Below are 26,574 nucleotides of genomic sequence, written 5' to 3'. Positions count from 1 at the left end.
TGCTCTCCCTCTCCCTCTCCCTCTCCCTCTCCCTCTCCCTCTCCCTCTCTCCCCCTGTCTCTCTGTCTCTCTCCGCCCCTTCCCCACTCACACTGTCTTTGTCTCTCTCATAAATAAATAAACTTAAGAGAAGTTTTAAATAACACACTGTTAAGATAGAGTTTTTGCAAAATCCAGATTTAGGCTGCTGTTTAAAAAAGCTGAACGTTTCCAAAAGGCAAGTGATAGACCTGCATCATGTGTAAATATCATACTACATTGTTGAGCATCTGGAGCAGCTATTTTGAAATTGTGTGTATGTGTGTGTATTGTTGGATTCATCAAGTCTTCTAGAAGACTGCCCTGCTCCAAGAATCTATTAGGTCAGTGGATGTTGGTTTCCTAGAACCTTTTATTTTTCAATCGTAAAACTTATTTATTGAAGAGTAACATACAGAGATGTGCACAATCCTGGGTGTGCAGCTTAGTGAATTTTGACAAAGGAAACACACTCATGTTACAGTACTGAGATCAAAAAATAAAAATTACTGGTGTCTGAAAACTCCTCCTCACGCCCCTTCTGATTTTCCCTTGCCCCAAAGATAATCACTCTACTGATTTTTTATGCCATAGATTAGTTTTGCCTATTTTTGAAGTTTGTATAAATGGAATCATACTGTATATACTCGGTGGAGTCTAGCATCTTTCACTCGACATTATGTTATTGTGAGGTTTATCCATGTTTGTGTAGCTGTAGTTTGTTCATTCCCATTGCTTTACAGTATTTTGTTGTATGAATTTACCACAGTCTATCTGTTTTCATAGTGATAGTCATTTAAGTTTTTTGGTTATTATGAAGAATGCTGCTTTGTGTCTTTTGGTGTTGTATGTGTCCCTTTAGGTGCATCTGTGTGTGTGTGTGTGTGTGTGTGTGTGTGTGTGTGTGTATTTAATTTTGTTTAGAAATATACAAAGGATTGGAATTACTTGATCATGGGGTATGTGCGGCCCTGCTTTGGTAGATGTTGTCAAACAGTTTTCCAAAGTGATTGTATCCATTTATATTCTCACCAGCAGGTTTTTTGTGTTCCAGTTTTTTTGGGTTTTTTGTTTGTTTTTTGCATTCTCATCAATACTTGGTATTATTAAAATTTTAAGTTACAGTAATCTTGGTGGATGTCTAGTGGTATTGTGCTATGGCTTTAATTTGTATTTCCCTGATGACAAATGAGGTTAACTTCTTTTTCCATTTGATTATTGTTAAGTTGGATTTCCTCTTTTACGAGATGCTTATTGAAATCTTTTCCCCATTTTTCTATCGGGTTATGATTTTTTCTTACTGATTTGTAGGAGTTCCTTATGTGCACGAGATAGCATCCTGTGTCTAGATTGTCTTGACTGTTTTCTCATTGTGCAGTCCTTTTTCTTTCTTATCTTCAGTATGCCAAAAAAAGTATCACCTAGATCCAGTGGGCCATTTTTACTTTTGAAATTTTAAAGTAATTTTACAAATAATGTACAGAAGTAACAAAGGGATAGTGAAAAACTGCTTATTCAAAATTTTAATAAAAGTTTTAGAAGAGCAAAACCCTGCATCAGGTAAATTTTGGCACAAAACATAAACATAAAAGATGAAATAATCCTGTCACTTATTCTTCTGGCAAAGCAGAATGGTCCAGGTTCTTGGCACAAAATATTATGTGATGACATCCTTGCAGTTTAATAACTAAGTGGATGATAGTACTACATTTCCTTTCTGTCCTTAGAAATATATTGTTCATTCATCGAATCTTGAATTTGAGAATATTCGTCTAGGATACTGTCATCTGGGGACTTACAGTTGGAGATTTTACTTACGTGATCAATGTCACATCTTTATTAGAGCTTAGAGTCCTTCTGTCTCTGTGTTTATTTTTTGATTTGGACACAGCTTTCTCTCTCACTTTTCTCTGCTGTTATAGTCAGGAAATGAAAAATTTTTAATTCTCAATTGTACTCAGTGAAGCCTAAAAGTAGGCTGTAATATTTTGGGCAATACAAAGCGGGGTGAGGTGACAGCCTATTTCACTTTTGCCTCATCTTTAGGCGAGTCCATCATTCCTTCATTGTCTTTGTATTTTAATCTTCTTTAGCATAGATGGGGATAATTGATAAGTAATGATGAGTAATGATTTTGAGGGTAAGGAAATTGCAGAATGCTTTAAGATTCAGAGAAAAAGTCACTTAGGATCCCATAATGTGTCTTAGATTTATGAAAGGTTCTAATAGACCCATATAGTAATTGCAAGATAATGTAAGTTTCATTCTGTTTTTTAAGGAGTAAATTTTCTTTGTTCTTGGGGAAGCCTATGAGAGAAAAGTCACAAAGTTTCAATCCTTATGATGGAGCTGTTTATTTTTTATTTTTTTTAAGTTTTTATTTAAATTCTAGTTAGTTAACATGCAGTATAATATTAGTCTCAGGTGTACAATGTGGTGATTCAACACTTTCATACACCACCCGGTGCTCATCACAAGTGCACTCCTTAATCCCCATCACCTATTTAACCCATTCCGCACCCACCTTCCCTCTGGTAACCATCAGCTCGTTCTATGTATTTAAGAGTCAGTTTCTTGGTTTGTCTTTCTTTTTTTCTTTTTGCTCGTCTGTTTTGTTTCTTAAATTCCACATATGAGTGAAATCATATGGTATTTGTCTTTCTCTGGCTGACTTATTTTGCTTAGCATGATACTCTGTAACTCCATCCACTTCATTGCAAATGGCAAGATTTCATTCTTTTAATAGCTGAGTGATATTCTGTTATATGGACACACACACACACTACAACTTCTTTATCCATCTATTGATGGACCTTTGGACATTTGGGCTGTCTCCATAGTTTGACTATTATTGATAATGCTGCTATAAACATTGGGGTGCATGTACCCCTTTGAATACGTATCAGTATTTTTGTATTCTTTGGGTAAATAACCTAGCAGTGCAGTTGCTGGATAGCAAAGTAGTTCTATTTTTAACTTTTTCAGGACCCACCATACAGTTTTCCACAGTGGCTGCACCAGTTTGCATTCCCACCAGTAGTGTAAGAGGGTTGCCCTTTCTCTGCATCCTTACCAACACCTGTTGTTTCTTGTGTTGTTGAGTTTAGCCTCCCTGACAGGTATGAGTATAATAGAACTATTAAAAAACAAACAAACAAACAGTTCTTGGGGCACCTGGGTGGCCCAGTTGGTTAAGCATCTGACTCTTGATTTTGGCTCAGGTCATGATTTCATGATTCGTGGGTTTGAGCCCAGCACTGGGCTCTGCACTGACAGTGCAGAGCCTGCTTGGGATTATCTGTCTTTTCCTCGCTCTCTGCCTTCCCCCCCACCTTGTGTACACGTGCGTGTGATCTCTCAAAACAAACAAACAAAACCTTAAAAAAAAAAAAAAAAAAACAGTTCTAAAACTAGGATCTGAACCCAGAGGGAACCCCAAGGGTTAATGGTGTCTTTTTTTTTTTTTTTTTTTGGTGAGAGAGTGTGCATGTGTGTGTGCACATGCGAGGTGGATGGGGGAGCAGAGGGAGAGAGAGTCTTAAACAGGCTCCATGCCCAGCACCCAGCAAGGAGCCCAATGCAATGCAGGGCTCCAACTCATGACCCTGAGATCATAATTTCAGTCAGAATCAAGAGTCAGATGCTTAACGGCTTAACCAGCTGAGCACCCAGATGCCCCTGGTGTCTTTTTTTTTTTTAATTTTTTTAATGTTTATTTAATTTTGAGAGAGAGAGAGAGAGAGAGAGAGAGCGCGCGCGCGCGCGCAGGGGAGAGGCAGAGAGAGAAGGAAACAGAATCTGAAGCAGAGCTTCAGCATCCGAATCTGAGCTGTCAGCACAGAGCCCAACGTGGGGCTTGAATGCACAAACCGTGCTTTCATGACCTGAGCTGAAGTCAGACGCTTAACCAACTGAGACACCCAGCCGCCCGTGGTATCTTTTGATTAATAGAAATTCTTGATTTTAATTTAGCAGTCCAATTTATCGATCCGTTTTTCTTTTATGGTTAGTACTTTTTTGTGTCCTGTTTAAGAAATCTTTGTTTACCCCAAGGCCATAAATATATTATCCTATTTTATCTTCTGTCTCGTTTTACCTTTTATTTTTAAATCAACAATCCATATAGAATTGATTTATTTGTTAATGAGGTATGAGGTAAGGATCATGGTTTATTATTTCTCATATGGCTATCTAGTTGACCCCAGCCCATCTTTTCCTCACTACTTCGTGCTATCTTCTTCATCGTGAGTCAAATGACCATATGTATGGATTTGTTTCTAGACTCTATCATTGTACCAGTGTCATGCTGTTTTAATTACTGTAGCTTTAGGGGCGCCTGGGTGGCTGTCAGTTAGGTGTCTGACTCTTGATTTTGGCTTACAGTTCATGGGATCGAGCCCTGCATCAGGCTCTGGGCTGACAGCAGGGAGCCTGCTTGGGATTCTCTCTCCTCGGCTCCCTCTGCCCCTCCCCCACTCGTGCTCCCTCTCTCTCAAAATAAACACTTTTAAAAGACTTTTAAAAAAATTACTGTAGCTTTGTAATAAATTTTGATACCTCTTAGTGTAAGTCCTCCAGTTCTGTGTTTCTAGATCAGAGGTTGGCAAACTTTTTCTGTGAATGGCCAGATGGTAAGTATTTTTAGGCTTTGCAGGCCATGTTTGGTCTCTATCACTTATTTTTCTTTCTTCCTTTTGTTTTTCACATTTAAAAATGTAAAAGATCACTCTTAACTGGATTTGGCCCTGGGGCCATGGTCTACTGACCCCTGATCTAGATTGTCTTGATTATTCTTGGCCCTCTCTGTTTCCCATGTAATGCTTAGAATCAGCTTGTCAGTTTTCAGAAACCTGCTGGAATTTTGATGAGCGTTGCATGGAATCTGTTGACCATTTTGTGGAAGAATTGACATCTTTGTAATATCTAGGCTCCTGATTGGTCATACATACTTTTTGATTGGTTTTCGGATTATAATTGTGGACCTCTTCTATTCTGTAGCTGTCTTATTTGGATTAGCAAGGGACTGTAAACAATACAATTTTACTCTGTGCTTCCATTTGCCATGGTTGTTCCTATTTGTAGCAATTACTTTTTGGAGGGAGAGTTTTGACTTTAGGGTTTTAGTTATACATATTAGAAAATACTTAGAAAAATCATCTCGCATGAAAACTAAAAGGGCAGGAATTTGACTCCAGAATTTAATATTTTGTAATTCCCATGGTCAGCTGATTTGAGTATGTTTATGTAAATATTGTGATAAGACATTTGTATTTCTGCGCATACCTCTTAAGTTTTTATACCCACTTGGGGTCTATTTTTTATGTTAAATCGTGGAATTTTTATACATACCTCTAATGTTTTCATACCTAGCTTTAGGGTTTTTGTTTTTTAAAAGTTTATGAAATACCTAACTGTATACAAATTTTCTAAATATTTAAACACCAAATATTTGTTTTACTTTTCATCTAACCAATGGGCAATACATGTGTTTTTCTGTGATTGTATTTAGTGAATATATGCTATGTTTGTACTTTATTTCAAATGTTTTTATATGTTAAAAAGGTCATAGCATTTCATTGTATTAATGTAAACATGGCTAATTTTTGTGCATATTTTAAAATTGAGTATCTCTTAATATATTTATTCCAAAGGCTTTAAAATTCTTTTATGAATACAAAAGGTTTTGATAGTCTAACATTTTGTTACATCCTTGAACTTTGAAAATTTGAAAGTGCAGTATTGATAAATAATTGCCATTTATATGTAGTGTCGAAAATATATTTCAGTTGGTTTTTTTCTGACCCCCAAAATAAAAATAAAATGATGACCCTTGGCTGTTGATCAGCAATTTAATCTGAAAGCAAAGTACCCTATCCTGTCATGGAAATTGCATATTATATGTGCAGGCATGAGGCTTGCAGTAGTGAGTTAATTACCTTTTACAACCATGTCACCATGTTCTCTTTTCCTTATCTGTACGTCGTTTAGTGCCTCTTGCTTCCTTTATCTTTCCCTCTGGCCATTCTTTATATGTGCTCTTCTCTTTGTTCAGAGTTCCTTTCCTTCCAGTTTTTGCTTTACTAATTCCTAGTGCAGGGAGCACTTCAGTAATTATGTGTTGAAATCCTTTGGTGAGTCAGACAAAGGGGATACCTCTGTAAACAAGGCCAGCCATCATGTTCCATTTTATCAAGTTATGTTCTAAGTTTTAAGTAAATCAAATTGTTGGTTTACCTGTCTCACTCTTCCCTTGGACTATGAACTCCTTGAGTTAAGTATCCATTTATTTCCAGCACTAACATAGTACCTGACAGATGTTCAGTAACTGTTACTTATGCTGGAATGTCTCAGTTATGGATGAAATTCTCAAGGCATTCACAAATTGGTTAGGAAGGCAGTTTGTTTATATTCAAAATTTGATTATAATATTAGGTAACGAGTTGACAAGGGTTCTTACTGACTCTACCTTGTGGAGAGTAGTCTCCTCTTAGCACTTCCATGAACGGATCATTGCTGAATTGAATCCAAAGCAGATGGTTTTACACAACTTTAATGATCTAAGGTGTTTTTCCAGGCACTTTGAATTAATAAATGGCACTTCAAGAAATGGAACGAAACCCTCACAAGCCCTGAAACAGTATCATATATCGCTAAATAAGTAAATAAGTGGTCTCCCTCTTTAGTATTGTGGTGTGTCCTCTGATAAGTCTCTAGTCAGCTCCTGTCCCTGTGCCCAACAGTAGCTGTGCCAAGCCTTCACTGCTGTGCAGAGACCATCTGGACTCTTGTTTCCACAAACACTTTTCTTTCGCTTTGTATCTTTAATTTAGATTCCTGCCTCCCAGAGGAAATCAAGACTTTCAGGCCCAGTGAAACTCACTTCCCACCCTTGTGTTTACCTTACCTTATTATTCTCATCTTTCTTCTTCTAGTCTCAGAAGAAGCTCTTCTTTCTCCCAGTTAGGGCTAATCTCTCTGTGTCACTTAAATTCATTTTACATTTTTATCAAAGTGGTACATACATAGTTTTCAGAAATCAAGAAAAACAGGCAGCCACTGCCCCAAGCCACCCTAGATGTGTTTTCTAATGACATCTTTTCATTCTTTAGCTGTTTCTTTTGGTAGTTACCTTCCTATCACTAAAAAATTTGCTGCTGCTTTCTTGAACTTCCACATTTTAAACGTTATATATTTACTCCCAGTTCTAACAGATTTGCTTCTTCCACTACTCTAACCCCGTATGTCTAATACGTGTCACTGTTTTTAGATAAGCAAACAATGTCCACTGTAGAGATAAGCAGTGTGTTATAATTATATTTCCTTTAGTGTAATGACTTTTCTAGAATTTCCAATTGTCTTCTTGAAAAATCTTTAAAATAATTCTCCAACCCTACTCCCAAAAGCACCATCTCTTTTTCTCTTGAGGTGATCTCTCTCCCATATTTATGCATCTTCTTGCTTTTCACCTGGCTGGGTTGGCTGCTTGGTTGCTTTCAAGATCTGCCATATGGGTGTTACTCCAGCATTTCCCTTGATTACCCTCCTGGATTGGATTCACTGTTTACTGAATGTCATGGCTTCCTGTTTGTGGTTTAGTGCCTCTTTTTGCCAGAGTGCATGCTCAGGTAACTTAGTAAGAAATTGTGGTTTGGAGTCAAATTGTCTGCGTCTTGTGTGTCTGAAATGTTTTTTGTTTTTTTGTTTTTGTTTTTTTAATTTTTTTTTTAATGTTTATTTATTTTTGAGACAGAGAGAGACAGAGCATGAACAGCGGAGGGTCAGAGAGAGAGGGAGACACAGAATCTGAAACAGGCTCCAGGCTCTGAGCTGTCAACACAGAGCCCGACACGGGGCTCGAACTCACAGACTGTGAGATCATGACCTGAGCCGAAGTCGGACGCTTAACCGACTGAGCCACCCAGGCGTCCCTGAAATGTTTTTATTCTAACCTCACACTTGATTATAATTTGGGTATAGAATTTAAAGTCAAGCATTTAAAATGTTTTAATTTATTTAAACTAAAAACAAAATTAGTTCACCCATTTCTCCTATGCCCACCCCTGCCTCTGGCAACCACCAATCTGTTCTTTGTATCTATGAGTTTGGCTTTTATCTGTCTGTCTGTCTATCTATCTATCTATCTATCTATCTACCTATCTATTTATTTTTAGATTCCACGTATAAGAGAAATCAGTATTTGTCTGACTTATTTCACTTAGCATAGTACCCTTGAGGTTTATCCATATTGTCATAAGTGGCAAGATTTCATTCTTTTTTGTGGCTGAGTAATATTTGTGTGTTTGTGTGTCTGTGTTACACATACATACATATGTATACACACACCACAGTTTTTTTATCCATTCTTCCATTGATGGACCCTTAGGTTGTTTCCATATTTTGGCTATTGTAACTCATGTGCAGTGAACATGGGATGCATATATCTCTTCAAGTTAGTTTTCTTGTTTTCTTCAGATAAATATCCAGAAGCGTAATTGATGGATCATCTGAGGGTTCTACTTTTACTTTTTTGAGGAGCCTTCATACTGCTTTCCATGTGGCTGCACCTGTTTACATTCCCCTCAACAGTATACAAGGTTTCTTTTTTCCATATCCTTGCCAACACTTATTATTTCTAACCTTTTTGAAAACAGCCATTCTCACAGGTGTGGGGTGATATTGTGGTTTTGATTTGTATTTCTTGGCTGATGAGCAATGATGAGTATCTTTCCATGTGTCTCTTGACCATTTGTACATTGTCTTTGGGAAAATGTCTATTCAGGTCCTCTGCCCATTTTAAAATCAGATTATTTGTATTTTTGCTAGAGTTATAGGAGTTCTTTATATATTTTGATCAGTAGCCCCTTATCAGTTATAAGATTTGCAAGTATTTTCTCCCATTCGGTAGGTTGCCTTTTCATTTTGTTGATGGTTTTCTTTGCTGTGCAGAAGCTTTATAGTTTGATGTCATCCCACCTGTTTATTTTTGCTTTTATTCTCCTTGCTTTTGATATCAGATTCAAAAAACCATTGCCAGGGCCTGTGTCAAGGAGCTTACACCTATGGTGTTTTTCTAGGTTTTGTCCTAGGAGTTCCATGATTTCAGGCCTTACTTTCAAGTCTTTAGTCCATTTTGAGTTAATTTTTGTGTACAGTGTGAGATAACACTGTAGTTGCATTCTTTTCTACATGACTCTTCACTTTTCCGAGTATCATTTATTGAAAAAACTGTCCTTTCTCCATTTTATATTCTTGGCTCCTTTTCATAAATTAATTGACCATATACACACGGGTTTATTTGGGGGCGCTCTGTTCTGTTCCATTGATCTATGTGTCTGTCTGTATGCCAGTACCATACTGCTTAATACCATTTATGTACTATATAGTAAAGTTGAACATAATTATTCCTCAAAAGTTTAGAATCACCATTCTGTTTTCTTCTGCCAGTCAATATAGGTGCTATACTGTTCTGATTCTCTTCCTTTTTAGATGATGTCTCCCTATTGCTAGAAACTTTATTCCCCCCTGGTATTCTAAAATTTCATAGTGGTTTTTTTGTTTGTTTAGTTTTAATAGTTATACTGATTATTTACTAAGCTAGACCTTTTCTGTCTGAAAATTAGAGTCTTTTAACTCTTAAATCTTTCTATTTCTTCATTAATTTTATTTTTCTTGTTTTCTGTTTTTCTGGAACTCCTCATTAGTAGGTTTTTGGACCTGCAGGATTGATTATATTTGTCTCTTTTTCATTTGATTGTACTTTCTGAGATACTTCTAATCTTTTTATTGCATTTTATTTGGAGAATTTTTAAATTTTTGTGCAGTTTTCTTGGTTCTGATCAAGTTTTATTCTTGATTTATGTTTACAGTATCTCATTATGAATCTTTCTGAGGATATCATTTGAGGGTTTTTTAAAAGTTATCTTCTGTTTTTTGCATTATCTCTGTTTTTTCTCCAGATTTATGACCCGTTTACCTTTGGTCTCTTCCTTCCATTTTGGAGACATTCCTCAAGTTTCTAGTGATCCTTGGTTGTCCATTTATATTTAAGAGCGGGGGACACTGACAAGCTAATTGGAAGCTCTGTGTGCATATGAGGCGCTCATCAACTGTTGATGCGCCCAGTCAGCAGATTCAGGCCTTGCTTATGTGGTAGGGCAGAGAACTGCCAATGTTAGAGGACCCTCGGATTCAAGAATATAGGGACATTCATCCCAGAGAAAGTCTAGTTGATGGTTCTGAATATAGATTTTAATTTACGCATTTTTAGCCCCAAGTCTTACCCCTGTCCTTCCCCAGCACCTCTGGTATCTGAGAATTCTGACTCTCCCTGGGTTTCTGTGGGCAGACCAGCCCCGTTTTGATTGTATCTCCTTCTACCAGCATTCTAAACTCCAGCTTCTTCTTGCATATGTTACCACTCATGTTTGCCCTTTGTCTTCCAGAATTTAAAAACCATTTGCTGGCGGTCCCCTTTCTGTTTATAGTCAATTTATGTATATTGACATTCCTTGTGATGACTCTGCGTGGTGTCACCTTGGCTAGGCTATAGTACCTTTCATAGAGTTCCCTTATGTGTTTCTGATTAGGGTGGGTCACAAAGAGATTTTTTCATCTGATGTGAAATATTTATCCCTGAACAACTAAAAAAAAAAAGATTCTTACCTGTTTCCCAGAAAAGGATATATAGTCCCTTTCATCTTTTTGTCTTTGGGAAAATCTTCATTCTTCTCCTAGCTGGTTCACATTCTCTCTTTGATACTCTGTAATTGAAATTTTGAGATATAGGGGCACCTGGGTGGCTCAGCTGGTTAAGCATCCACCTTTGGCTCAAGTCATGATCTTGCAGTTTGTGAGCTCGAGCCCCTCATCAGGCTCTGTACTGACAACTTGGAGCCTGGAGCCTGCTTCACACTGTGTCTCCCTCTCTCTCTCTCTGCCCCTCCCCTGTTTGTGCGCCGCACCTCTCTCTCTCTCTCTTTCTCTCTCTCTCTTTCTCTCTCTCTCTCTCTCTCTCAAAAATAAACATTAAAAAAAATTAAATTCTGAGATATAAAATTAACTATTATTAATACATCTAATGTTAGAAGATGACAAAGAATGATCAACCAAGGACATTTAACTAATACATGTGTATGTATTTAAACATATAGTATCAAATTAAGGAAGAAATACTCATAACTATTACAGTCCTGCTTTCTGCAACTGGTCATGTAACCAGTTGGTTGGTATTTATAACTATATTCTTCCACTACACATTTCATAGTCCGTTTGTTCTCAGCATGCATTTCAGTTGGTCCTCGTTTTTTGCCTAGTGGAGTGACCCAAACCTTCATTCTTGAAAGGTCTGGGCTCTTGGCAGTCCTGCCTGGATTGAGTTATTGTAGTTTTCGATTGACTTTGATCACAGGACATGCAAGCGCTAAGAGGTGTTCTAGAGGCTCTCCATTCCAGACATTTTCCTCCGTACCCTCATTGTGTCCTAGTGACCCAATATCCCCTTGCAACTCAGGACCAATCACTACCAGCCAATGTAGTTACTTCTTTCTTGGCCTGTTTATTCAGAACCCAAGTAGCCAGGTGGCAGTCTCAAGTTGAATTTAATGGAGTTACTGTGGTGTTTCCTGATGGAAGCATTCTTCCTTTGAAACTAAGACTTCCAGACCAGCAAAAAGCCTAATGTCAACAGGGATAGGAAATAAATATTCTCCTGAAACTGAATTTAGCATTCTCCATTGATTTCCCAAACAAATGAAAGAAAAACTCTCTGTTTCTCATTAAAAACATGAAAGGCATCATCATCCATTTAGTCGCCTAAGCCAGGAAACTTGGAATTGTCCTAAATTTTTCCCTTTCTATTATCATTTTAATTTCACTTGTTAGAAAGTCCTATCCATTTTACCTTTCTTCACATCTTTCACTTTTATCTCCTTCTCTACATCCTCATATCAGTCACTGCCTTAGAACAGGCTTCACTTTAACTTACTCAAATTGTAGAAACAACCTACGGTAAACTTCTCCTACCTATCTGCTACTTTTCTGCTAGAGGAATCTTTTAAAAATCAGACCATCGATAGTGGCTCTAAGTCTCATTAGGTAATTCCTAACTTCTTACCCAGCCGAATTAATTCATTGGTGGTAACAGAGATCCGAAGTCCTACGCTTTAATAAGTTAAAGGCTTATTCTCTTTTAGCACTTATGTGATGACTCTACAGTGTCAAGAATCCAAGTTCCTTCTGATTTGTTACTTCTCATCCCCTAGTATATTGCCCTTATCTACATGGTCCAGGATGCTTCACCACCATGTCAGAGCCAGAATGAAAAGGAGATGGTGAAGAGGAGGATGTGCTCTTCCCTTTGAGGCTATGACCCGGAAGAAGCTGTCGGTCATTTTCACTCTCAGCCCAGCCAGAACATGTCTACAAGTTTTAGCTACAGGAGAGTTTGGGAAAGAGAATCTTTAGTCTCGCTAGCTTTGTGTCCAGCTAAGAATGAAGAAGCTCAGATACTTTAGGAAAAGGGGGAATGCAATTAGAGGAGCACCAGTAGTCCCTGCCACACAGAGTGTACAAAGTCTTCTGGAGCTCGAGTCTTGCCTACTCTTTACCTTATCTCTTTGTTCCCTACCTTTCCACTCCTTTCCCAGCTTTCCTACTCTCTTTGCTTGAGCCATGTTTGCACTTCCAGACGTGCTTTGCTGGTGTGTGTTTCTCTGCCTTTCCTCATAATGCTTCCTTAGATGTCCTTGCCACCCATTTCCCTTATCTCCAATACACCCTGTTAGCCTGGCCTCAGAGAATTTGTCTTTCAAGACTTAATTTAAGTATCATCTATTATATAAAGCCTCTATTGGACAGCACCCCCTCCCCCCTTACCCTGGTAGAATTGACCATCCGCTCCTCTGTTGCCCTTGTTGTATGCAGATAGACTTCTGTCATTGCACCTTTGGGCATTTATTTATACTTAGATTCTCTTTCTCCTTGATTGTAAACCCTTTGAGGCACAGATGACGTTTTATTTGTATATCCCCTAGATGTAGTATAGCTAGACAGACAAGGAATGTCTAAATATTTTCTGAATGGGCGAGTGGGTCCGTAGCAAATTGTCAGGGCACTGTCCAGACTTTAAAATATTAGGGCACATTCTTAAGATATAGCTGGCTACTGGCTTTTTGAATTTTTGTCCAGTAGTCCAGGTGATAATGTTAGCTCCAACAATATTTATAATCATCCTATATTATCCCGTTAGTTGTTTCCTACTAAGATTTTAGTTATATTTTAATTCTGAAAATACTCTCAGAGTTAGCCGTGGCACTTTTTACCCCATTTAAGATGAGTGGGCTTTTCTGTCTACTAAGTCACAATACTTATGATTGCTTTTTAACAATTTAGTGTATCAGTGACTTGCTGCAGGAGTTGTTTTGGAGTGGATGATAATAATACTGACATGATTTCCAAAGCCTGTCCTAAGACCTTCTGAGCACTGCCACTTTAGCATACCGATTCTAAGATAGATACCTCAGGATTTATTTAATGACTGAAAGAGTCATTTTTGTAAACAGATTTTAAGGCAAGATTGCCTTAAATATTCTTACATGGAGAATATTTTTTTTTTTTCTGCTTTACTGTCTTGAGTAATATCTTTTGTTTTACTTGTAGATTTGATGGTCCTCGAAGATTTGAGGATTTAGGGTCAAGGTGTGAAGGACCGAGACCCAAAGGGCCTCGTTTTGAAGGAAATCGCCCCGATGGGCCAAGACCCAGATATGAAGGTCACCCAACAGAGGGCACTAAAAGCAAATGGGGAATGATTCCCCGGGGGCCAGCATCTCAGTTTTATATTACCCCCAATACATCCCTCAGTCCTCGACAGAGTGGACCACAGTGGAAAGGCCCCAAGCCAGCTTTTGGACAGCAACATCAGCAGCAACCTAAGTCACAAGCAGAACCTCTTTCAGGAAACAAAGAACCATTAGCAGACACCAATAGTAACCAGCAGAAGAATTTTAAAATGCAGTCAGCTACATTTTCCATTGCTGCAGATATAAAGGATGCCAAGGCGGCTCAGTCAAATGAGAATCTAAGCGACTCTCAACAAGAGCCACCTAAAAGCGAAGTCTCGGAAGGGCCCATAGAGCCTTCTAATTGGGACCAGAATTCTCAAAGTATGGAGACTCAAATGGACAAAGCCCAAGCTGTTACTCAGCCTGTACCCCTTGCAAATAAACCTGTACCTACTCAATCTACTTTTCCCTCAAAACCAGGGGGGATGGAGGGAGGAGCAGCAGTGACAACATCATCATCATTAACTGCAGATAATGATTTTAAGCCTTTGGGTATTGGTCTGCCCCATTCAGAAAACAACCAAGATAAAGGGCTGCCTCGGCCAGATAACAGAGATACTAGGTTAGAAGGCAATCGAGGCAGCAGCTCATCTTACAGAGGTCCTGGGCAAAGCAGAATGGAAGACACACGGGATAAAGGACTAGTAAATAGAGGTCGAGGTCAGGCAATCAGCCGTGGCCCAGGGTTGGTCAAGCAAGAAGACTTTCGTGATAAGATGATGGGTAGACGAGAAGACAGTCGAGAGAAGATGAGCAGAGGAGAAGGCAGCCGGGACAGAGGGTTGGTGAGGCCAGGAGGCAGTCGGGAGAAAATGCCAGGTGGTCTGCAAGGCAGCCAGGACCGGGGTAGAGCTGGCAGCCGAGAAAGGGGACTACCTCGGAGGGCTGGCAGTCAGGAGAGAGGACCTCCACGAAGGGCTGGGAGTAGGGAAAGAGTACCACCACGAAGAGCTGGGAGTAGGGAGAGGGGACCACCTCGAGGGCCTGGCAGTAGGGAAAGGGGACTGGGAAGACCAGATTTTGGTCGTGACAGAGGTCCGTTTAGACCAGAACCAGGAGATGGTGGGGAAAAAATGTATCCATATCACCGAGATGAGCCTCCTAGAGCTCCATGGAATCATGGAGAAGAGAGAGGGCATGAAGAGTTCCCATTAGATGGTAGAAATGCTCCAATGGAACGAGAAAGACTTGATGATTGGGATAGAGAGAGATACTGGAGAGAATGCGAACGTGACTATCAAGATGATACACTAGACCCATATAACAGAGAGGACAGGTTCTCAGCACCACCATCTCGATCTCATGATGGAGATAGACGAGGCCCTTGGTGGGATGATTGGGAGAGAGATCAGGATATGGATGAGGACTACAACAGGGAAATGGACAGGGACTTGGACAGGGATGTGGATCGGATTGGAAGACCCATGGATATGTATGATAGAAATTTGGATAATGAGTGGGACAGAGATTATGGGAGACCACTGGATGAACAAGAATCACAGTTTCGTGAACGGGATATTCCATCTCTTCCACCTTTACCACCCCTCCCACCTCTTCCACCTTTGGATAGATATCGGGATGATAGATGGAGAGAAGAAAGAAATCGAGACCATGGGTATGATCGAGATTTTCGTGATAGGGGTGAGTTGAGGATCCGAGAGTATCCAGAAAGAGGAGATACATGGCGGGAAAAGCGAGATTATATCCCTGACAGAATGGACTGGGAAAGAGAACGGTTGTCAGACAGATGGTACCCATCTGATGTGGATAGACATTCCCCCATGGCGGAACATATGCCCTCCTCACATCATTCTTCTGAAATGATGGGGTCGGATACAAACTTAGACTCTGACCAAGGCCTTGGAGGGGTAATGGTTCTCAGTCAGAGGCAGCACGAAATCATTTTGAAAGCTGCACAAGAACTGAAAATGCTTCGGTAAGTTGACTACTTAAGATTTTCTTTTAGTCAAAACCGCATTCAGACTGCTCTTTTTTAAAGTGATGCGATGTATGTGAATGGAATCGTTTTGCTTCAAGTTCTTGTAAATTTTAATTTATATTTCTGGCCATTCAGTGCTGCTTTAGGGTTAGGAAATGTATTTTGGAACTGTGTTAATTGTAAGCTTATGTCCTGAAATGTGAAAGTTTGATAGCCATTCTTGGCTTTTATAGATGTGTTGCTGACATATCATGCCTGTACATGTTTCAGTGTCAAACTTCAACTCTCCAGTGCTCTGGATTTCACAGAGCTCATATGTAACATCCTTTTTTTTCCCCAGGAGGCATTTTGTTCTTTGGTATTAGATCTTATAGACTTCATATTCACTTATCTTTGATAAGACTTTGGAAAGTGCTGTAAGGTTTTTCCTCTGTTGAAGCTCAGAATGGTTTACCTGAAAGCGTCCTCAGATTTGGCTAACTGCTGATACTTTCTTTCTGGGGTGTTTTATCTTTTCCTTATAACTAAAAGCAGATATCTCTACTTGAGGATGTTACTTATTTCTACATAATCAAATATTTTCTTTGTGAAATGGAGAATAAAATTTGGATTTCTTGATTTAAAATCACCTATGTATAAGTATCTAATGCTTCCCAGGGAGTAACAATTAAAAAAAAAAAAAAAAAGAAGAAGAAGAAACATTGCATGCTTACTGTGTGCCAGGAACTGTACTGAATACTGAATACTTTGTGTATGTTCATTCAATCCCTAAACCAACTATGTCCTGAGATAAGAATTTAGCAGTCATTGATAGATTGTAAGCTTTTTGAGTAAGTTCTTAGGAATGAGCAATGTTTTGAGAAAATAAATTAATGGTTAGGTTTTGACATACTCCAGTGTATTGTGTTTCCTTCATTTTTCAATTCTGGTCTATGTGGATTGTACCGATTGAAACTATAACTGAAGCTTTATGACTAGAAAAGTACAATGAGGAAAAATCCCTGTAGGTAAAGATGGAAGATCCGGTGCCTCAGGCAACACAACAGATTTCTGTCTATAGAAGATATGCTCTGAGAGATTTTACTTTTCCAGATTACTCATGAAGAAGATGTGGAAAGCATGATAGAGAACGTTTAGTTACCACACCATTCACTTTCAAATTACAGACGCCTTTAACTTAACACCCACCATGTGCTGGGCACTGTGCTAATAATTTAGCCTACATTGTCTCAGTCTTCCGGTCTCAGATCCTTTTATCTCAAAGGCCTGCAATGATAAGTAGACATACCCTACTTCACAGATGACACTAAAGCTCAGAGAGGTTAAGTCCACTTGGCTAATCAGTGGCAAACGCAGAATTTGAACCCAGTCTGTCCAGCTCTAAAATCTGTTCTGTTTATGGAGAACACCAAGCTGGTTAGTGTTCCCAAACTGCCAAGTTTTCTTTCCTTTTCTTTTTAAAATTTCCTTTTCATCGTTATTACTTTGTATAGAAAACCTTTTGATAAAAGGTGCTTCTTCTTCATCATCCTTTTTTTAAGCTCTTTCTAGGCAACATAAGCATAACTAAAATATATGAAGTGATGGATAAGAATTGTCATAGTTGAATACAAGTAAGCTATGTTGTATTGGTGTGAAGTCATTTACATGAGGTAGAAAATAAACTTTTTTGACCCTTAGTTTGTGTCCATTTGGGGCACTACATCCAGTGTAGGAAGAAAATTGTAAAAAGTCTAAAGAGGTTGTAGTAGATGTACACCTGTTTATGGTGGGCATTGTAAGGAAAACTCAAAAAAAAAAAAAAAAAAAAAAAAAAGAAGGAAGGAATTGGACCAGAGAATTCAAGAAAAGCATGAAGAGTTCCATGAATCCTTTTTAGGAATATGAAGTGTTGTTTTTAAAGGTATAGACTGACATTAGCTCTCACTGGGCCATAAACTAAAGTGCCCACAAGAACCAGACAGGTAACTATAATGAGTGAAAGTGCGCCAGGGTAACTCTACCGAGTGTGGTGAGGACTATAGCAACCCGCTTCATCTGAAGTGGACGGCCATTACTCCAGTCAGCTGATTGTTGGCATGTGGGGACATAGACCCATTGTTACCAAATCTCTTTACAATTTGAATTTATATGTGAAATATTTTGCTTCGTAAATAACGGCAGCTAATTCAGATTTTAAAAACTGATGGGAAAGCCAATTAAAAAAAAAAACAAACAAGAAACTTTGTAGGCCGTATTTGGCCACCAGTTTGCAACCTCTCATCTAGCGAGAGAGTATTGAACAAGGAAAATAGTGAGAGAACTTTTTGTTCAATGAAAGAAAAAGGTGACCAGTAGATGCTATTTTAGAATAGACTAATGAGGCAGGTTGTGGAACCTGTCCTTGAATAGGTTTAGTAATTTATAGTCATTTATAGGTTGTAGAAGACTAGTCAGTTAGCTACATAAAGGCAAGAGAGTGTTACCCTGGAGATGCCCTGGGGGCACCATAGAGGGTTTTGGAACAGAGTTCTTAAGATCTCTTTGTCTTTGATATCAGTTGTAGTCACTGGGTCTGGAGTAAACATGCCTTAATGTACAATGGCAATTTTATTTGTTCACAGGGAACAGAAAGAACAGCTTCAGAAGATGAAAGACTTTGGGTCTGAGCCACAGATGCCTGACCATCTGCCACCCCAGGACTCGAGGTTGCAGAATGCATCTTCAAGGCCTGGAATGTACCCGGTATGGAAAAACGTGTGCTCGGGAAATGAAATGATTCCTACTTTGTATGTTTGTATGTTGTTTGATTTTTTTCCCATTGTAATAGGTATAAATTTCCTCTATAAAAAATGTAAATTTGCGGTGCCTGGGTGGCTCAGTCAGTTAAGTGTCCGACTTCAGCTTGGGTCAGGATTTCATGGTCAGTGAGTTTGAGCCGCATGTCAGGCTCTGTGCTGACAGCTCAGAGCCTGGAGCCTGCTTTGGATTCTGTGTCTCCCTCTCTGCCGCGCCCCCCCACCCCCCGCCCCACTCATACTCTGTCTCTCTGTGTCTCTCAAAAATGAATAAACGTTAAAAAAATTTTTTTTAATGTAAATTTGGGAAAAGTAAAAAGCTAATGGTAATTGGCCTTTGAAAATCTTTTAAATGTGGTCAAAAGTGTGACAGCCACTTTTTCCCCCTAGGTTTTGATAAATACACCAAGCACACCTGAGCTACATGGCTTCATGTTCACACAAGTGTAGAATTTTCCTAATAATCTCTTTTGTTGAAATGGTCCTGTTTTTCATCTGGGCAGTGCAGAGGCCCCTTATGAGCCCACCTCCTTTGAGCCTCAGCGTCTCCCCACTGCCTTGGGCTACTGGTTCCTCAGCTAGGGAAGGGATCAAACATCATGATCTAGTTCAGGCAGTAGAGTTCTGTGAAAGGTTTGTGTGATCAGGTTCTCCCTTTGTTTTGTGTTCATTGTTGTTGTTGTTTGTTATTTTACCTTTAAGCCAGTGATGACCTTTAAAAATGTTGTCATGCAAATAACTTTATAACAACACAATGAGAGGGAAAACCCAAATCATTTCATGAAATTAACTCTTCACTTTTCAGTGTGCCCTTTCATCATAACACATAGTCTAACACAAAACAGATTACATAGTTGTCACCAATGACCACCATGATGTTGCCTCCCCATATCATATCTCCTGACTTGTGTGTGCATCTGTCTGCCTCCAGCGTTTCTCTCCGGATGTGTCTCCTGTCAAACTCGGCATATTCAAAATGGACCTCAGTATCATTTTCCATTAACCTTGTTCTTTCTCCTCACCATCACCTACTCACCCAAACTGGAAACCTAAAAGTCAGCCTTAACTGTTTACTGTGTCCTGCCCTTCCGTATCCAGTCATTCTTTTGATTGATTTTACTACCTTCTTAATATTGTTCAAATATACTGTCCTCCACTTCCCCACAACCTCAGTTTTGTCCTTCATCAGTTCTTGCCTAGATTATTTCAGAAACATCCCAATTCATCTCTCCATCTCATTCTCCTCTGATCCATTCTCCATTCTGCTAGAGTGATTATTTTATTGTATTTTTGAATCAAATTTTGAGATATAGTTTACATATCGTAACTCACTTTAAGCCCACTCATTTTAAGCCTACAGTTTGAGTTTTGACAAATATAAAGAAGAACAAAATTTCTGTCACCCCAAAAAGTTCTCTAGTGGCACTTTGTACCCCTACACTTCACCTTAGGCAGCACTGATGGGACTTCTGGCCAAAGTGGACACTTAATTTTTTTTTTTTTTTTTTAACATTTATTATTGAGAGACAGAGAGACAGAGCATGAACATGGGAGGGGCAGAGAGAGGGAGAGACACAGAATCTGAAGCAGGCTCCAGGCTCTGAGCTGTCAGCACAGAGCCCCACGTGGGGCTCGAACTCACAAACCATGAGATCATGACCTGAGCCGAAATCAGATGCTTAACTGACTGAGCCACCCAGGCGCCCCAAAATGGACATTTATTTTATTTTATTTTTAATTTTTTTTTAACATTTATTTATTTTTGAGACAGAGAGAGACAGAGCATGAACAGGGGAGGGTCAGAGAGAGGGAGACACAGAATCTGAAACAGGCTCCAGGCTCTGAGCTGTCAGCACAGAGCCCGACGCGGGGCTCGAACTCATGGACCGCGAGATCATGACCTGAGCCGAAGTCAGCCGCTTAACCGACTGAGCCACCCAGGCGCCCCCAAAATGGACATTTAAAAACATAAATCTCACCATGTTGCGTGCACCCTCGTTTCAGAATGCTGTATTCCCCGCTGCTTACGTGATCAAATCTAAAGTCTTTTGCATGACCCTTTATGTTTCTCCTGAGCTGGCTTGACCTCTGCCTACCATTACTTGCTCTTCTCCTCCCTTCCACTCTGCCTTCCTTCCACGTGGAGCTTCTTACAACTGTGCGAGTGTGCCAGACTCTTAACTTCCCTATGCCTTTGCACGTACATGTTGTTCTCTAAACCTACAGTTTCTTTTCTTTCTCTTATCCTCTTCTCCAACTAGTTAATTCTTGTTTGTTTTTTAGAAGTCAGCTTTGTATCTTCTCTTCCCCTTGGGTAAGATGGGTTGCCTTCACATGTACCCCTGTAACATCTTGTACAAGCTTCTGTCATAGCCATTATCCTGTTGTATTTTGTCTGTTACCTTGTCTGTCTTTCCTTCTAAACAGAGCTCCTAATAATAGGAACTGTGTCTTTTATCTTTGTATCTCTTAGCAAATAGTTGAAACTCTAGATTATAGTTCCACATTTCTGCCTATTCACTTAACAAATCAAAAACATTTTTCATATTCCTACATACTTTATTACTTTTGATGCATAATTTATTAAAACTATTCTACTTCTGTTGGACATTTGCTTCTAATCCTTCAGTCTTATTATTAATATAACTTCAGTGAACGTCTTTGTATCAAGTTCTTACTCTAGGTAACTTATTTAAAAAAAAAAAATTTCATGTTCATTTATTTTTGAGAGAGATAGAGCGTGAGCTAGGGAGGGGCAGAGAGAGGGTGGGGGGGGAGACATAGAATCTGAAGCAGGCTCTGGGCTCTGAACTGTCAACACAGAGTCTGACGCGGGGCTCAAACTTACGACCTATGAGATTATGACCTGAGCCAAAGTCAGATGCTTAACCAACTGAGCCACCCCGGGTCCCATAGATAACTTCTTAAATTTTAAGATCCCCAAAATCCCAAAGTAGGATATTTCAGTTACAGAATAAGGACATTTTTAATGATTCCTGGAATATAGCTAATGGCTCTCTAAAATAGTTGTATAAAGGGGCTCCTGGGTGGCTCAGTCTGTTAGTCATCCAACTTTGGCTCAGGTCATGATCTTGTGGTTTGTGAGTTCGAGCCTCACGTTGGGCTCTGAGCTGTCAGCACAGAGCCTGGATCCTGCTTCAGATTCTATGTGCCCCTTTCTCTCTGCCCCTCTCCTATTCACACTGTTTCTCTCTCTCTCTCTCTCTCTCTCTCTCTCTCTCAAACATAAAAAACATTTTTTTTAAATAGTTGTATAAAATGTATGCTAGAGCCTTGCAAGCACCAGCTGCTTGATATTTTTGGTTGATTTAGTAGCTTTAATAAAATGTTTTAATATGCATTTTTGATAGTGAACACGAGTATTTTTCCATATTATATTTCTTCTTGTAAAAATTCTATTTTTGTCCTTTATCCATTTGTCTGTTTGACTTGTAAGGTTTTTTTTCTTACCAATTTATATTACTCTTTTTGTTTTAAGTTTATTTATTTGGAGAGAGAGGGAGAGAGCACTCGCATGAATGGGGGAGGGGCAGAGAAAAAGGAGAGAAAGGACCCAAGCAGGCTCTGTGCTATCAGCACAATGCTGGGCTCGATCCCAGGACTGTCAGATCATGACCTGAGCCGAAATCAAGAGTCAGATGTCCAATGAGCTGAGCCACCCAGGCGCCCCATTCTTAATATACTGTAGATAGTAATTCTCATATAAATACTGTAGGGATTTTTTTTTTTTTTTTTTTTTTTACAAATGTATCTATTGCTTTCACTGTGTAGTATAAAGAAAACACTTTTATTTATAGACATAATCTGAAGAGTTCTTAAGATACTTGGAACAGGTCTGGGTAGCTGTACTCCAGACACCATAGTTTTTGTCCTATATTAGCAATTTTTTAGAGTGCTACAATCAAATGTTTACCCTTAGGTAGCAACCATTTGGCTTTTACTGTGGGTTGTAGTGACCTCTAGTTAAACAGTGTTCCTTACATAATGGCCAAATCCATTTTGTTACCCAGGAAGTTTGTTTTTAAAGTACAGCCCATACATGAGTAAATAGGTAAGTAACGTATGTTGTTGGGTCTCTAAGGTCTAAAATAGCTGTCAATGAAAAACAAACCAGAAACAACGAACTAAGAGAAAAGGATAATGAGTGTTCGAATCAGGCTTGCAGAGATTAAAATAAAATTTGACAGTTGGGTTTCAGCATTGAGTAGATAGGACCTATCTGTCAAGAGATTCTACTGTCTCCTTAATACACATTTCTATTGACATTTGGTGATTGCTTTGGGAAGACAAATGCAAACATTGCACACAACAGTGGCACTTCCTCTTGGAGAGGTTACTAAATGTCCCATTCAGTTTCTTTGTTTTGTTGTTTCCTGGTGCTGATGTTGTGTGTTGGTACTAGTCTTGCCACAGACTACTGTTGTCAACCAGACAACAGAATTACTCAGGGACGTTTTGGTTTTTAATTAATGCCAGGATCTCCCCCTACAGAAATTCAGTAGTTGTAGGGTGGGCCTGGGACATTTATATCTCAAGTGGCTAGCACCCTACTTTTTAAGTAAGGAGAAAAAAGAGAGGGTGATACATTGGTAGGAGGGTGATAGTGTTGAGGACAATTTTTTTAAGTGAGTATTTTATTTATTTGTACTTAAACCTATAAACCAACCAGCCAAACTGATACTATTACCATGCTACATTAAAATACAAAACATCTTTCTACAAATAACTAGAATAACGAAGAAATTAGGAGTTGTAGTAAAATAACACAGGGGGCAGAGGAAACCAATGAAGCACATTATAGCTTGACCCTTCATCATAACATTTGAGGTTACTAATAAGTAAAGCCTCACAAACTCAGAAAATACAAGTAATCCTTCATCATTTGCCTTTGTATTTTTACTTCCTATTCTTGAAGTTGGATTCTAGAACCTAAAGATATCCAAATTAGTGTTATATCTAGTTACTTGTAGCCAGAAGCATCTTTTATCATGTTGTCCATAGCAGCCAATGCTACTGAAACCTCTTCGATTAGATTCCAATCGTACCTTCTCAGTTGAAACAATAAGCATAATGAGATACAGTATCAAGGCAGAGATACAGGGCCCTAAAAGACAAATCATAAGAGAAGTAATACAGCCACTGCCCAAACTGAGATTGAATAATATACTCATCATGTCACACATCTTCAGGCTGTGTGTTCACAGAGTACTTTGGGAATAAACCTATTACTTGCTGGGTACTAAGATGCTTAGCACTTTAATAAAGTGCTAAATATTAAGTAACATTAATTAATATTTAATTAATTAATGAACTAATATCAAAAAATATTTAATAAAGCATTTTACACTGTGGCTTTCCCCAGCAGTTTCTAAGATGGACTCCAAGTCACTGACAGAATTTTGCTGGAACTGGATCTGGGATTGCAGGGATTCCTCTCCATAGTTGTGGAGCTGACTATTCCAGGCTTGGGGGCACCAGATCTAACTGTTCCAGAAATGGTTGCTCCAAGACTGGCTGTTCCAGGTCTGGTTACTCCATATTGGAAGGTTTCCGGAAGTGTTCGTCAGGTATCCCCAGTGATAGGAAGAGAAGCCTGGGTATTCTGTAGTTGCTGAGCCATTCTGAGTCATACTGTTGCTGTTCTGTGGCCACTTCTGCCACCTCTTACATTTCATTCTCTGGTTCTGGGACCAGGATTTAACCTGCTTATAGCTAAGGTTTGGAATGTTGGAAAGTTCTTGCATCTGCTGGAGACTGAGGTATTTCTGTCTCTGGAATCTGTCATTGAGTACATATAGCTGGGTCTAAGAGAACCCGGTTCTGATCTTCTGTTTCTTGCCCTGGGCCATATCTTCCTTCTTCACTGTGCTCTCCTCTACAAAAGTGGGTAGTGGTTTTACTCTGGGACTGGTGGAAGAAACGAAGCTGTCCTGAATAAGCAGACCATGGAGGAAGGAAGAGGAGAGACGGTCTCCGTGTAGGGTGTCTCAGCAGATGACATGCAAGGATGCATAATTTTCTTCAGGCCCATAAATCTCAGACATTGGAGAAGACTCCCTAGAATTGGGTGCTTCAGGGCAAGGAGGGCACTGGGCCTGAACTGGATCCACATTCATGTTGCTGAACTGAAGGTAGAAGGAAAAAAAAAAAAGAGAGCAAGATTATAAGAAAGGCCCAGGTTTACATACCGAGGTGGAAGAACTTAGAGAAATATGAAGATCTCCAGATGTAAGAGTGTCAGAAGGATGGGAATGAAGTGGGTCACCACCGCAATAGCAGGAGCCAGCCAGTCCAATCTAGCGAAAGGTCGAGGACAATTTTTGATAACCTAATTGAGGTATAATCTACATGCCATATAATTTGCCCATTTTAGGTGATTTTTAGTAAATGTACTGAGCTGTGCAACCATCATCTATTTCCCTAATGACTAATGATGTTGAGTGTCTTTTCAAGTGCTTATTGGCCATTCGTGTATCTTCTTTGGAGAAATCTCCAAATTTTTTGCTGATTTTTTTTCTATTATTTGTCTTACTATTAAATTATACTAATTTTTCAAATTTTAAATACAGTTCCTTTATTAGATACATGATTTGCATATTTCTCTCCAATGGTGTATTTTATTTTATTTGATTATTATTTTTTTTTATTTTTATTTTTTTAACGTTTATTTGTTTTTGAGACAGAGAGAAACAGAGCATGAACGGGGGAGAGTCAGGGAGGGGGAGACACAGAATCTGAAATAGGCTCCAGGCTCTGAGCTGTCAGCACAGAGCCCGACGCGGGGCTCGAACTCACGGACCGCGAGATCATGACCTGAGCTGAAGTCGGATGCTTAACCGACTGAGCCACCCAGGCGCCCCTGATTATTATTTTTTTAAGTTTATTTATTTTGAGAGAGCTAGAAGGTACGCTAGTGGGAGAGGGGCAGAGAGAGAGGGAGAGAATCCCAAACAGGCTCAGTACTATCAGCGCAGAACCCGATGTAGGGCTCGAACTCCCAAACTGCAAGATCACACCCTGAGCCAAAGTCGGACACTTAACTGACTGAGCTACCCAGGCACCCCTCCAATGGTGTATTTTAAGACACAAAAAGGTTTTAAAAAGAAAAAGAACTTTTTCTTGTACGGACGGAAAATCGGGTGTTAATTTCTACCGACGTGTGAGAACATGATGGTATGCTCCTCCACTAAATGCTCCTCCACATTTACCCTATTCTCCAGCCTCCAGGGGCCTATAGACCACCCCCTCCTATGGGTAAACCACCAGGAACAATTGTAAGACCCTCTGCTCCACCAGCAAGACCATCTGTTCCTGTGACCAGGCCGCCTATCCCAATACCACCACCACCACCGCCTCCTCCTCCACCTCCACCTCCTCCGCCAGTAATAAAGCCACAGACTTCAGCGGTGGAACAGGAGCGCTGGGATGAAGATTCTTTCTATGGCCTCTGGGATACAAATGATGAACAAGGACTGAATTCAGAATTTAAACCAGAACCTGGAACAATCCCATCTGCTCCAGTGTTACCACCCCCACATGTTCACCCTCCCATCCCCCCTCCTGGCCCAATGCCTATGGGTCTGCCACCGATGTCCAAACCACCCCCAGTGCAGCAGACTGTTGATTATGGCCATGGCCGAGGTGAGTAATGGTGACAGCTTTGTATTTGGGATTCTCAGGAAATCGTGAGCTTCAGCTTTGTCTTCTTTAGGCTTCATTCTTACAGTGTTTTATCCCTGATTTGGTTCACCAGATATGTCCACTAATAAAGTTGAACAGATACCCTATGGAGAAAGAATAACTTTGCGCCCAGATCCACTACCTGAAAGATCAACTTTTGAGACAGGTAGGAGTCCCAGAGAGATCAGTATTTTTAAACCTTTTAGGACCTAATTATCATGTGATTTTGATAAGGTTATCTGGGCCTCCCTTTAATATAGCTGAAAGATTCATAAGTTGAATTTAGGACAATAATTTA

General features: G+C 39.5%; 1 protein-coding gene and 1 pseudogene across 4 annotated transcripts in view; one reads left to right on the top strand and one right to left on the bottom strand.

Annotated features, from left to right (window-relative positions):
• Positions 1-26,574, top strand: part of YLPM1 (YLP motif containing 1) — a 75,369-nt gene that overhangs the window by 16,851 nt on the left and 31,944 nt on the right. For 3 of the 4 annotated variants that reach the window (XM_049612478.1, XM_049612480.1, XM_049612479.1), the window contains exons 5-8: positions 13,675-15,795; positions 18,402-18,522; positions 25,817-26,237; positions 26,350-26,442. In XM_049612478.1, the coding sequence (XP_049468435.1) occupies positions 13,675-15,795; positions 18,402-18,522; positions 25,817-26,237; positions 26,350-26,442 (2,756 nt within the window). The remainder of the gene's footprint in view (positions 1-13,674; positions 15,796-18,401; positions 18,523-25,816; positions 26,238-26,349; positions 26,443-26,574) is intronic. The other variant, XM_049612481.1, reaches the window with a different exon arrangement.
• On the bottom strand, positions 23,772-24,712 carry LOC125909350 (homeobox protein NANOG-like; annotated as a pseudogene).

This window comes from Panthera uncia (genome assembly GCF_023721935.1).
Source record: "Panthera uncia isolate 11264 chromosome B3 unlocalized genomic scaffold, Puncia_PCG_1.0 HiC_scaffold_1, whole genome shotgun sequence".
NCBI lineage: Eukaryota > Metazoa > Chordata > Mammalia > Carnivora > Felidae > Panthera > Panthera uncia.
The sequence above is the reverse complement of the archived record's forward strand: the minus strand, read 5'-3'. Positions and strand labels throughout refer to the sequence as shown.